At 35.7% G+C, this 13,635-nt stretch overlaps 1 protein-coding gene across 1 annotated transcript in view; it reads left to right on the forward strand.

Annotated features, from left to right (window-relative positions):
- Nucleotides 1-13,635, forward strand: part of LOC101012701 (bifunctional heparan sulfate N-deacetylase/N-sulfotransferase 4) — a 145,761-nt gene that overhangs the window by 20,128 nt on the left and 111,998 nt on the right. The window contains exon 2 of the mRNA XM_031664316.1: nt 12,949-13,134. Within this exon, the coding sequence (XP_031520176.1) occupies nt 12,949-13,134 (186 nt within the window). The remainder of the gene's footprint in view (nt 1-12,948; nt 13,135-13,635) is intronic.

Genomic DNA, 13,635 nt, shown 5'->3' on the forward strand with positions numbered 1-13,635 from the left:
AAATATGTGACAGAGGCAGTATGTTGCTGGCAAAACTTTACCAAACCTTAACTTACACATGGTTCTGAAGATAGTATATAAAATTGGAATCATAATGATAAATTCTTAGCTAATGCACATTTTCATCAGTTACTATTGGTGACCTACTATACCCTTAGAAATATGAAATTTATGGACAATAAAATCTTATTTCCAATATTCTTGCCTTAATGAACCTCAGAAAGGTGGATAAAATGTTGAAGAAAGAAATAATAAATTGATTTGGCTCTAGAGGAAGCTCTGTGTTGGAAATTAGGAGAAGATGGGATCAAGTAGCTCATGTGGTCCAGAATATGGAGGAACTTTTTATTCTAGGTGTTGGAGCTTCAGGTACCCTAAATCCAACTGTATAAATGACCTTTGCTTAGAGCTCTACATTTGAAATAACAGTTTTCCAGTTTCTCACCTCACCTCCTTGTGTTTCTAATGAATCTATCATATTTTATTGCTCTCCTATAATCTTCTAAATCAGTATTCTTTATATTTTGTACATAGGAAGCAGACTGCTTAGTAAACAGGGAATTTGATTCCGTATTTTTGCCTTCTTGTTTCAGGCTACAGATGTCTTAAATCCTTGGGCATCACTTCTAAATGTATACTCAATGCCAATGTTTACTTTCTTCCTCACTCAATAAAGCCAAAGTTTGCTTGTGGAGCCAAACCGTCCAGTTAAAAGAATAAATTTCTCAGCTTTTATTTTAGGTAGTGGACATTAAACACTGTTCTGCCCAGTCAGATGAAAGCACAACTTACAGTATGGGGCTTCCAGGAAAACTTCAGAAAAAAGGAGGCTAGGTATTGCTGGGGCTCTGCCCTTCTGCCCTTAGCTTTTGTTTCTTTCTCTAACCTGCTATATGGTCCCATTGGCTGGAACTAAAGTATTCATCATAAAACTGTGGAGCAAATGCCAAGAGAATCCTCACCTTTGGCAATCTTAAACTGCTGAACCAATACTAGCAACCACTACTCTACAGGTTCCCCATTACATGAGAGACAAAAAATAAAAATAAAACTCCTATGCTTTTCAATGTACTGTTTTTGGCATTGTTCCTTTTGTGGTACAAAGGCTGGACCCATTCCCTATCCGATGTCATTCTCTAATGCTTTCCCTTAGAGTTTTTCTCTTAAATTATTTTGAGATTTGCTTATATTCAAGTTGTTCCCATTGTCTAGAATTTGCAGAGCCTCAAACGAATATTTATATAGAATAATATCCTAAAATATAATATTTTAATACTTTCTAAAAAGTATTGATAGTGAGAGTTATTAATAATTAGATAACAATTTTGTTATTGGATTCTTGAAGTGGTCAAAAATAGCATAATTAGCTCTCAAAAAATTTAATTTCACTGTTTCAGTGATCACCCTTGTTTTTAATTATTAAATGTGAAATAATTAAGAGCCAACGTTTTCAATGATTTTTTAAACATTATTATTTACCCCTTTTGTTTTATTATTATTATTTAACTACTCTACTAAATATGACTATTTAAATTGGATAATCCCTCCAAACTATTAGTTAAAACATCTCTTTCTCTCTCTTTTTTCTTTTCTCTTTTGCATTTTGGAGTTTGAAAAATTATTTTAGTCTGATGGTGTCCTTTCTACTTTATCTATAGTAGCTGAACATTTTCAACATTCCATGATTTTTTTAAGTAGTTGACACTTCAGTTCTCTGCAGTCTTTTCTGCAGTAACTTGAGCAATATTCAAATATAAGAAATTGTTTCCAAATATGTTTACAGTGGAGAGAATTAAAGCTGGTTAAGAACATAGCAGAATTGGGGTTTTTAATGTAAACTTGTTTGGGGATGAAAACTGTATTGATGACCTTATTTCCAAATATGATATCACTTCAACAGGATAGCAAAATAAAAATGTAATAATTTGTATGATTTTAGTTTGAAATGTGTGAACATGTCTACAGAAAAATATAATTATTTAATAATCTATGTGGTCTGTTACTCAAGTAAATGAAATCATTCATGTAATTCTTTGAATATATAGATACCATTTATTAATAGGAACCTACTTTGGGACTGATGAAATTTAACCTGCTTTGCCTGGTAGTAAAGGTTACACAAAATTGCAAACTATCATTATTTTAAGTAAGAGAAGGCACAGGATGTCATAAAAGGACAAAACGTAATAACACTTTGTATTTGGGGGGCGGGGGAGGGAAGTGACAATCAGAGGGATGGCTCATGCATATACCAAATGTTTAAAACATTTTCTCATAAATGTGTTAAGCTGACATTAAGTTGGGAAAATGCCTCCTAAGGGAAATCTCAGTTTGAAACAAAAATAATATTTAAAAAAATTCCATTGCTAAGAGAAAGTAGTAGTTTATGCTAATCTACTCTTTCTGCAAAGTGATGTCTTTGAATTAATGATTCTAACCCATCGGCTGCTATATATAATTGTAGAAGGATCCAAAAAGTTTGGAAATATGTTCGTAATCAGAAAATGAAGCACACTGTACACAGCTTTGAAAAGGACAGTTATCCCTCTTCCACTTGTCTTCTTCACATACACAGGCATCCCCAGCTATTCCATTGAAATCAATGCTTTACTCCATGAAAATATGCAATCAGATGGAAGATTTTTTAAAGCCTAATATTTCATTTGTGTGCTGCATATAAATACTTGAAGTACTAAGAATGAAGAGAAATATGCCAAGATATTTACATGTAGTAGTTACTTAAGACGAAATTACAGAAGGTCACATTGTGAAAATTTTATGATTTGTATTAAGCAAAATTATTTCGAGTACCTTCCTCTTCCACATTTCTGCCTACAGTACTATAGAAATGATGTAATAATGGGCAGAATAATACCATTCTTATTTCCACCTGACTTAACACCTTGAAGAATTTTGAATGTTATTATTTAGTCCAGGTTAATGGCACTATTAGAAACTTAATATTTAACACCTGTAACTTTTCTCTTGCTTCTAAATTAAATCTAAAAACATCTCTCTATGTAACACAGGCCTGCAATTAAGGGAGTAGGGCTAAAATGAAGTTCTGCGTTTCTCAGGCTATCATGATACATCTTTGTTGTCCCTCACTCTTCTTGGGCACTTGCTTTCCTCCTTATTCAACCTCTTTCAAGAGACAATCATAATAAGCATTCATTCCTTTGTATATGCTCTGAATTTCTTTACACCTTTCTTTTTATCTTGCTTCCCTATAAAGCCTCAACCCTGGTTAAATCCAGGTTGACACCAAGTTTTTGCCTATACTACTGAAAGTAAATCTGTCTTGGACCAGTGTTTAAGTGTTCTCACTTTAAAACCTGGCCATAGACCCCAAAGGGACCCTCAATGGTGCCCAGACATTGCATTACAAGTTTTATTTTATTCATAATCCTACTCTTCTGTATCATTTCCTCTCTCTTCAAACTGCCACACAAATTATCTCATCCCTACTCTCAGCTGATGATCTTGTTTCTTATTTCAATGAAAAAAAAAATCGACCCACAAAAAAAACCTTTCACATACTCGTCTTATTACAACTGCCACTTCAATACAATGATAACAAAATAAAAATAAAATAGTAACCACAATTTTAAATATGTGAAAATATCTACAGAAAAAATGTAATCATCATAACAATGTTTATATATGAAAACCTAAAAGATCTGTACCCATTCCTTCTCTTCAGTGTTGCTGCATTGCACAGCCTCTGGAAAAGCATGGTAAATGTGAATGATGCCCACTGGAGTTGTTCAGTGAAAAATTTTCAAAGCTATTTGAAGCAACTCTGCCCCTTGACATCATCTCTTGCTAATCTTCCCCTTTGCTAACTCTGCTGCAAAAACAGTGGAATCCTTGCTATTCCTCAGAAATGATCAGTCTTTATCTGTGCTGTCTCCTCTGCCTGGAATAGTCTTCCTCAAATTGTCTGTGTAGCTCAATCCATCACAACTTTTTACCTTAACTCAAAATATTACCTTCTCCGTTAGACGATGGCTGAGTAATCTATTTAATTTTGCAACCCATACCCCTTGATTCCACTCTATATTTCTCTTTATTTTTCTCCATATTTCTAATCACCTTCTAATATATTACACAATTTACTCACTTCTTTTGTATGACCTTGGACTCACCCTGCTAAAATGTAAGCTCCCTGAAGGCAGGCATTTTGCTGTTTTCTTCACTGCTGTATCCTCACCGTCAATAAAAATTAATTAATAAGCTGCACATTTTGATTGTCAATAAAGTAAGACTTCAGAACACAAAATTTAGCAAAGCAAGTGCTAAATCAACAGAAATGGCACATTTTATATAATGTGAATGAAAACTTGCTGATTTTTCTGTTAGTCTCCTTTAAGCAGCAAAGTAGACCTTCAGCAGGGTCAAGAATATTAAAGGGATGTGTCTCAATTGACCAAAATAGCTCTACTTAGGATCGGAAAGTTCAAGACTGTAGAGGCAATGCCATTTCTATGCTATTTCTTTTTTCAAAAGAAAAATCCATTTGTAACACAGAGTCCTCCAGAGATTTGTCACCATTTGCTAGGCTTCAGTCCAAAAAGTGTCAAGACTGACCTAGCCAATTTCCAGAGTCACATAGTCATTACTTTTATCACTTATGAAAACAAGAAGACAATTTCAGTCCCCTAAACACAGTGGAAAATCAATGATTCTAGGATCATTTGCAAAGTTGACAATATGAATCCAAGTCCTTACTAAAAGGAGAAATAGATAATGAGATCTATTCTCTTTAGCACCAGTGGCATTCCCTAGAAGTTGTGCCTTTAGGAGAAGAAATCAGTACTTTCAGTTCAACAAGGTACTGTTTAATGCATTATCTCTTTACTACAAGTGCATTACTTTATGCGGTCATTATTTTATTTTTTTCTTTTCACACTAATTTATTAAACACCTATGACGTGTTTCTTTGATAATATTTTTATTTCCTTTAAAATTATTTATTAAATGCCAACAATGTACCAAACACTATGCTAAGCACTGGGGATATATTATCCCAAATATATTGTGGGCTGGTTTTATAAGTCATATTTCCTGGATTGCAAACATAGGATCATAAAAATAGAGAAAATACTATTTGCTGGTTCTTCCCCCTCTTTTTATTGACACCTTCATCTACTTTTCAAGTTTCTGCCCAGCAATTTGTGTAAAATCCAGGAAATGATTCCTGTATGTTTATGAGCCAAATCCTCTGCAGCTCCATTTTTCTTTTCTTTTTTCTTTCTTTCTCTTTTTTTTTTTTTTAACGGAATTTCACTCTAGTTGCCCAGGCTGGAGAGCAATGGCACGATCTCGGCTCATCGCAACCTCTGCCTGCCGGGTTCAAGTGATTCTCCTGCTTCAGTCTACCAAGTAGCTGGGATTACAGGCATGTGACACTACGCCCAGCTAATTTTGTATGTTTAGTAGAGACAGGGTTTCTCCATGTTGGCCAGGCTGGTCTTGAACTCACGACCTCAAGTGATCTGCCTGACCTGGCCTCCCAAAGTGCAGGATTACAGGCGTGTGCCACCACGCCCAGCTGTCCTCTTTTATTCTCTGGCCCTCTGTGGAGTGGCCCTCCTGAAAAGTAGCTGTCAGTGCCTGACCAAAAATGCAGCACCAGGGTGCTTCTTATGCTCACCTATCGTTTCTTCTACCTCTGCATGTGAAGCTTTCGGCTATGTTTGCCCATTTTTTGAAGATGTGGTTATCTTCACAAAGGAGCACTGCAATGCATGCTGGCACCAAGGTGCTGTGATAATCAAAATCAATCCATTGGAGCAGTGTTCTTTCAAGAAAATCTGTCCCGTTTTGTGAGGTTACCTACATTGTATGCTTTCACCATAATATTCATCTGTGTTCCTAGGATCTAAGATAGATTTCATAGAAACTATTTGCAGCATATCAGGTGCCAGAAGATTAGAAGTGATAATGACAATTGTAGAGGATTTAATAAGAAGACTATTTACAAAGGAGTAAGTAGGGTATAGAGAAATGCTTAAGTAGTATCCTAGGACTAAACACAGTGCAGGTGGAGAGCTGTGAAATTCCAAAGTTTGAAGAGGCAGAGGGGAGAAGAGATCACCAGGGTTGAGATGGAGACAGTTATATGTGATGTCGGATTGGAGACACTTTGACAGTTGTTTTAACCTTTGATTGAAGGAGTCTGACAACTTTAGATGGCATTGCATAAGAAGAGCTAACAGAACAAACATCTCAGCTTCACTTTTTCTTCTCTCTGATCTCCTACTAGGATTCTCCATTTGCCAGACTCAACTGGAAGCAAGAAAGCAAGAGAACCTCTTGAAACAGTTCACACACTCTGGCCCCTAAGTTATACAGCAGGGTGGAAAGAGGTGGCAGTAGTAACGGACAGGCCACTCTTATTCCAGATTTTAACTCCGCTCCATCTCTGTGGAATATATTTTGGAATATATATTCCAAATAGGAATATATTTTGCTGTCGGTCTAAATCTCCTCTCTGCTTCAATACTTAGCTGAAGTTTGTGGTCCTTGTGCTTTCATTTCCCAAAGTTGATATTTTTCCCAAAATGATCTATGTACCTTTTCTCAACAAATTAACACTTAAATAGAGTTCATGGCTTCGTAGCCACTATTTCAAGCAGAGGAATTATTAACTCATCTATTCCCCCCAACTATTTAATCCCCTAATATTATTAGCCTGATTTATAGATGAGAAATTTGAGGCACAGAAAAATAAATCTCTCAAGGTCATACAACTAATAAGTGGCAAAGCCAAAATTCAAATCCAGCCAACCAGCCCAAGCTCTAGTACACTGTTTGGAATAAAAAATATTTTATTATGTACTTAAAATAGTCTATATAATTATGTGAAAAAGGAAATAATCTCTCTACACGAAGAGGTTAGGTTCTATTGGCAGAGATACTCAAATGTAATAAAGAAAGTTTTAATATAGAGATATTCATGTAAGACTATAAGGGCTCAAATCTACCTAACCAACCTCAGTCTAGGGTGGGAGAAAAGAATCAGAGAATGTACCCAAGAGGAAATCATTACTGATATTTGGAGGGCAAAGTTTAGTAATTTGTACTTTAACCTGAACACAACAAGGAACCACTAGATGAGTTAATGCTGGTGGATTACATAATTAGGTTATTACTTTTAAAATAACATTCTGATGGTAAAAGTGCAGATATAAATTATAGTGTAAATATACCATTTAAAAATTATTTGTCTATATTAATGTATATTTAAGTGTATGAATGAATACTTATTTGTCCTGTTTTTAAGATTTAAGCTTATTATTAAACATTCAAATATTTTTATATGAATTTTATGGGAAATACATGGGATCTAGTAATGTTATCTTTTAAGGTTATCCTTAGTATATACATATATTATAGAATATAATTTTTATTATATAAATTTTATTATAAAAATAAATGTAAATATTATATACAAGTATATATAAATTATGTGTATATATATATCAATTCTACTCATCTGAAACTAAAACAAACTGAAATAAACTGATTCAAGAATTCAAGATATTCATTTTTTTCGTAATAACCATTGATCAGGAGTACTTTATTCCTTTCCGTATTTTATGAGATTATGACCTTGTTTGGAATACTTTTGATTCTGAAGTTGACACTTATTAACTGTTATTTAAAATCCATTACAAAAATCATTATTGGAAGCATCAATACTAATTTCCATTTGATTATTTTGTGTATGGGAAAAATTTACCAACATAAAGTCAGTGGGTCAAAAACTTGCTTGTGCAGCCATATCACTAGAAATATGACTGTAACACAAGCAGTAATTATCCACATTCCATTCTTATCAAAAGCTTCCTAGACACAATTTATTATATTCAATTGCATTTATCCAATTACTAATAATAGCCCGAGGAAGATTAAAATTGTAGTCACCTAGATATAAATTTCTTATTTTAATTTCAATATCTATTAAAGAAATGTTAGTAGGATGAAGACTTCAACCTCTATAGACGTTTGTGTCAAGGATATCATTCTTTTCTGCTAGGAAAATGCCTACAAATTAGAATTAATAATGTATTTTTTTTAAAATTAAATAATCTTAGGTTAAAATTCAACCAAAATTAAGACACTTCTATCTGATTTCAACAATTGTCTCCAGGTTTCAAACTTCATGAAGGTAGAAGCCCTATCTTAGACCCAGTGTATCCCCAGTACTTAGCAAAGTGATTGACATAAGTCATGAACTGAAAAATAATTATTTCAAATGTAGTTGAACTTAACTGTTTTGATGTGCATTTGGTATTTTTCATTTAAATGACTGTAGTCTCCTATTTTCTATACAGTATTCACTGGCTACTCAATACATGACATTTAACAGTCACATACATTACATAATAGTATCCAGCTAGCAAAATAGGTATTTACTATGTTAATCATCTTTATAGGATAAGTATTGAGCAGTGTTTTACCAATTTTTTCCTCTGTTTTCTTAGAATTTAAACCAATAGACATCTCACAAGAAGCTCTTAAATCTTTTTATACTTATTAGAAATGGACAAAGATCAGCTCTAGCAGTCAGGTTTCCAAGCGTTTAAAGTGACATGAGCCACTTTAAGTTATTTTAAACAAGAAGACTTTATTTAATGATTTCAGTGCTTCCAAAATCTTCGGAAGGACTCGTGAAGCAGATTCTATTCTGTACTCTGCAGGGACTCTCAGAACCATATAGAACTGGTTCCCTGGGGGAGCTGCCATTTCTGAGACTACCACAGGAGCTCTGTTAAAAACAATAAGTCTCTGCCACTGCCTTGAAAATGGGCACCAAATACTGCTGGAAAAAACCTGCTAATTTGCAAGAACTTGCTGCCAGCAACAGGAGCCAGGAGCTGCCAAAATTGAGGATTTGACTGCCTACTGCCTTCTGACACTGGTCCTGAGTACTTCTAGTAGGCTGAAACTCATTTTCATAAAAAAATGATAGCTGCAGAGGAATCTGAGAAATGTAGACTTTGTTTTATAACCTCTCCAAGGGGGGGGGGGGGGAGTGAACAGGAGATCCAGTTTAGAAACATGCATATCAAAATCAATTCCCTTTTGTAAGTCAAGTGTCTTCATTCATACTTTGAGGAGGGGAGGGGTCACAGTAGAAGCAACTTAGTGAAAAAGCCAAAGCAAAGACGATGAATCTAGACAAATTGGGTAGAAGTATAGCTCTGACACTTGTGAATATAAGCCAGTTATATGCCTTCTCTGAGCCTCTGTTTCCACATTTTAGAGGAGCATCCAGTCTTCCTCACAGAATGATTACGAGAATCATATTAGACATAAATGTAAAAGTACTTCATAAATATTGATACAGACATGAGGCAGGAAAATACTAGGTAGAAGAGGGAGGTTCCGAACAAGGGCCACACCCTCAAGCCTGGGACCGCGGCGCAAAGTGAGAACATGCATTCCTGTTTTCCCACTTAAATGTTGCTTTTTGGCCTGCTCCGCACCCCATCCTGTACCCATAAAAACCGCAGGCTCTACTGCAGAGGGGCAGCAGAGCCGGAGAGCCGCTGAGCAGCAGAGCAGAGCAGCAGAAGAGAGAAGAGAAAAAGCAGCTGAATGCCAGAGAGTAGCAATTTGACTTCAGAGGGCCAGCTTGACAGCAGGACTCTGGAGAAGTGTTCGGCCACGGACAAACTGAATAAAATCCCCCACATTCACCACCCTTCAATTCCTTCATGCGACCTGATTCTTCCTCGACACTGGACAAGAACTTGGGTACCAAGAGGGTGGGTGCAAAAGGCTGTCACCTGACCTTCCACTGAGCTGTTAAGCCATCCATGGACGGCAAAGCTAAAAGAGCACACTGCAGCTATCCTGCCGGTGCCCAGAAGCACTCATGCCGGCCTCTGCACCTGCTCATTCACCTGCATGCTCCCCGTCCTGTGAGGAATTGAGAGCTGTGGGCTGAGTACACGAGCCAACCCAAGGGGACTATCCCATTTCAATATCAGGTACTAAACAATTAAAAGAAGATATAATCAGTAGGAGTTATCAAGGCAAAATTAAATGACGTTATATTTCAGTTGCTGTTACAGCTTCAGTGCTAAATACATTTTATTTTATTCTAATTTTTGAAAAATGGTGATCTTTTTTATATAGTAAGTTACTGCAATGTCTCATTTCACAACCAACTGGGATTTAATGGACTGGAAACATTAGATCAAGTTAAATCCCTCTAAATATTTGTGGCATCATGTCTTATTGTAGTATAGACTCCATAGATCCTATAAGAGACATTGTTCTAATAAATAATTAAAGCCATATTTGAATTTATTTGTTTTCTGTCATTTATGTGTCTATTTTTATGAAGTCTCGAGTGCTTCCTATATTTACATTGGAAGGCTTTTCAAATTTTGTAATTTTTGTGATCTTGTGGAGATATGGTGCTTGGTTGATTTTCTAGTTGGTCAAGTCTCTGCGAAGTAGATTTTAAGCCCTGGACAGTAAAGAATAGAAGCTTCTCGGTCAGTAAGCCCCATAATAACAGCTAAAGTGTTGCTAGGGAATTACTTCTCACTTTGTGTTGTCATTTAGATTGAAAAAGCATAAACTCATAATTATGTAGTGTGATTTACTATTTTAATTGAGCTCCAGTTGCCAGTGTGATAAGATGACGTTATAACAGTATAACACTGGACCCCTAGAAATCAATAAATATAGTAGAATTTTTTTACTGCCCCCTCCTTCCTACTCACCAAATCAATCGCTTTTTACCTTTTGTTTTTTATGAAAGTTCTTCAATTCATTTTATTACCTATCAAAAGTGAAATGTCTCTTTTTTTTTTCCTGAGGGATATAGTTGTTTGATATTTCAAAACTTTTTGCTGATTTTATTTTTCATTGTTTTGTATCCAGGACACTCACATACTCTATCTAACCTTCTAGGCCCCAAATTTAGAGTAAAATTTATACAGTTGTAGAGAATGAGGACTAACGAAGTGATTAGTAAAGACTATTAGGATTTGTACACTGTTGATTTTGTCACTTTTCACATTGTGGGACAAGTTTTATAAAACCTCAGTATGAATCACTTGAGAGAGTAAAAAGGAGAATAACAGGTTTGATTCCCTTTTCTTGTGAATCAGGAGCACCTCTCTAGGCACATTCATACAAATTCTATTTACCAGACAGAGGAGTTTGGACACGCTTGTCTCTAGATTTTTCTCATAAAGTACATCTGTGTCTCACACCCAATGCATCCACAAGCTTGCAACGTCATGGATGCTGGAGGATTGCTTATCCTCAAAACACTTTGTGATCACTCATTGGGGAGCATGGAACAAACCTGAGAGAACTAAGGCTGTCCCAGTACATGGCCCCTAATGATATCAGGGTAACAACTGTTGCCTGTCCTCTCTGGTAGTTTCCAAGTACTTTTATTACTGGACTTTTCCAGCCTTGCCTTGTATTGGAAACACAAGTGCTAGGAAGAAGTATTTTTCTTCTGCACAGATCAAGAAATGAAATTTTCCCCAGTGTCTAGCAAAAGACTCTAGCTCATTTTACAGCATTGATTTCATAATTCAGTCTTCTACAGAGTCATTTACTGTAATAGATGTTAGAAAACACCCATAGTCTTGAAGAAAGAGAGGTGACTTTGGCTATACAATGAGGGTCATTACATGAAAGGAAGAATGATGGAGACTTGTGAAAAATTTAGGGTTCATCTTCTGAGCTGAGTGTAGTGTATGACTAAGGCATTGTAGATATGTGATCCATTCACTATTTGCTTATTATACCAGACTGAATTCTTTTCCTATGCTGGGTACCATGTAATAGAAAATATAAATGGCAATTGTCAAGTCAACACTTTTGTGTTCTGTTTATTGATTCAATCAGTTTTCATATATGACTGTGCATTGTCATTTATAACCTCAATTGATGACATTCAATCCTACAAGGAGTCTTTTAAAGCAGATAAGCATTTAAAGGGAGGGATATAAAGAAGCAGAAATTAGAAAACTGCAGATCTATTTTATGTACCTAGCAATATAATCCCATTCTTTGACAATTTTTTTTTATATTGTTGTTTAAATTTATACTTGTTTTCTTTTAGAGTTGACAGTTTACCCAGGAATCTCATAGTAAAGTGTAGGTTTTATAAAAATAGATTGAGTTGTTTAGGTTCAAAACGAAGGAGAAAATCTTAACCTTTACCTTTCCTTTACCCTGGGTGTCTAAAATATCACTGGATCTTGTATGGTATTAATCTCTTGCCTTTGAATCTGACCATAAATAATTGAATTTAGTTACCTATCTTCACCTAATTGGCACCATAGAAGTAGTTTCCTAATGCATAGCCTTTATTCATTTTCTCCCCCTTACAGTTTATCTTACCATGTTGTCACTCAGAGCAGATCTTGGTCCTCCAGGCTCAGAGGGCTTCCTTATCTACCTTGTTGAAATCAAATTAATCCCAAATCCTTCAGTTTAAATGTAAAAGCTCACCACTTCATTATTCATACTTACCTTTCTGATTTTCTTCAACACCACACACTCATACACACACAACACACACACATGTACACATGCATTCTATGCAATTTCATCCTTCATATTTGGGCGCTTCCTCAAATGCCACCTTTCCCCACCCCCCACATTTATCCGAGGAAGGGCTAATTTCACTTCTTATCTTCCCCCAAAACTTTACATATTCAAAATTTTAAATTAATCTCACCCACACACCACATGCCCGAAGTAATGACTATATCTGTTATGCCTTCAGAGTTCTATAAGATTATGAGCTGCTTGAAGATAAAACCTCTACCTTGCTGGATTTTTAATTCTCAAATTTAGCATAGAGTTCAATGTATTCTAAATGGATGTTGGTGGAAATGATTTTCACTGAATTAATTGGCCATGTTCCATCATGATGTTGCTCTGGCTTTCTTTTAGGAACATGGAATACCAATCAACATGGGCTATGCTGTGGCCCCACATCACTCAGGGGTCTACCCGGTTCACATTCAGCTGTATGCAGCTTGGAAGAAGGTCTGGGGTATTCAAGTCACCAGCACTGAAGAATATCCACATCTGAAACCTGCCCGGTACAGAAAGGGCTTCATTCACAATAGCATCATGGTGAGCACAAAGGGCCATGTATATTAAAAGATGTTAATATCTACATGTGGAATGAAAACAGAGGGCCCTTTCCTCTAAGGATGTAACCTCAAACCTCTTTTACATGATAATCAGAAATGACCAACGTATCTCCATGGTGACTGGTTATGCATTAACACATCTTTTGGCTATAGGCTTGCTCCTAAGCTGTGGAGTGGCTTTGGCAAATCTAAAACAAGCTGAAACTAAGAGGAATGAATTATGTAGAGATTATCCACTGTAGTTTCAGTGTTGAAATTTTGCCTGGGGGTTCTGTACTTCTCCTAGGAAATTTCTCATTATCTATTTGGTTGAGTGGTTTTACTGAGAGTTTTACAGGCAGAGTAAGGCTCCACGGATCAAGAAAACACCTCTCAAGTTGTTATTCTGTCAACAGACAGAATGTAACAAATAGCATCTGAGAGTTAAATTTATCCACTCAGTTTATTTTGGCTTTCAGACACTCAAAAGTATCTAAGAATA

The sequence above is a fragment of the Papio anubis genome, chromosome 3, assembly GCF_008728515.1.
Source record: "Papio anubis isolate 15944 chromosome 3, Panubis1.0, whole genome shotgun sequence".
Taxonomy (NCBI): domain Eukaryota; kingdom Metazoa; phylum Chordata; class Mammalia; order Primates; family Cercopithecidae; genus Papio; species Papio anubis.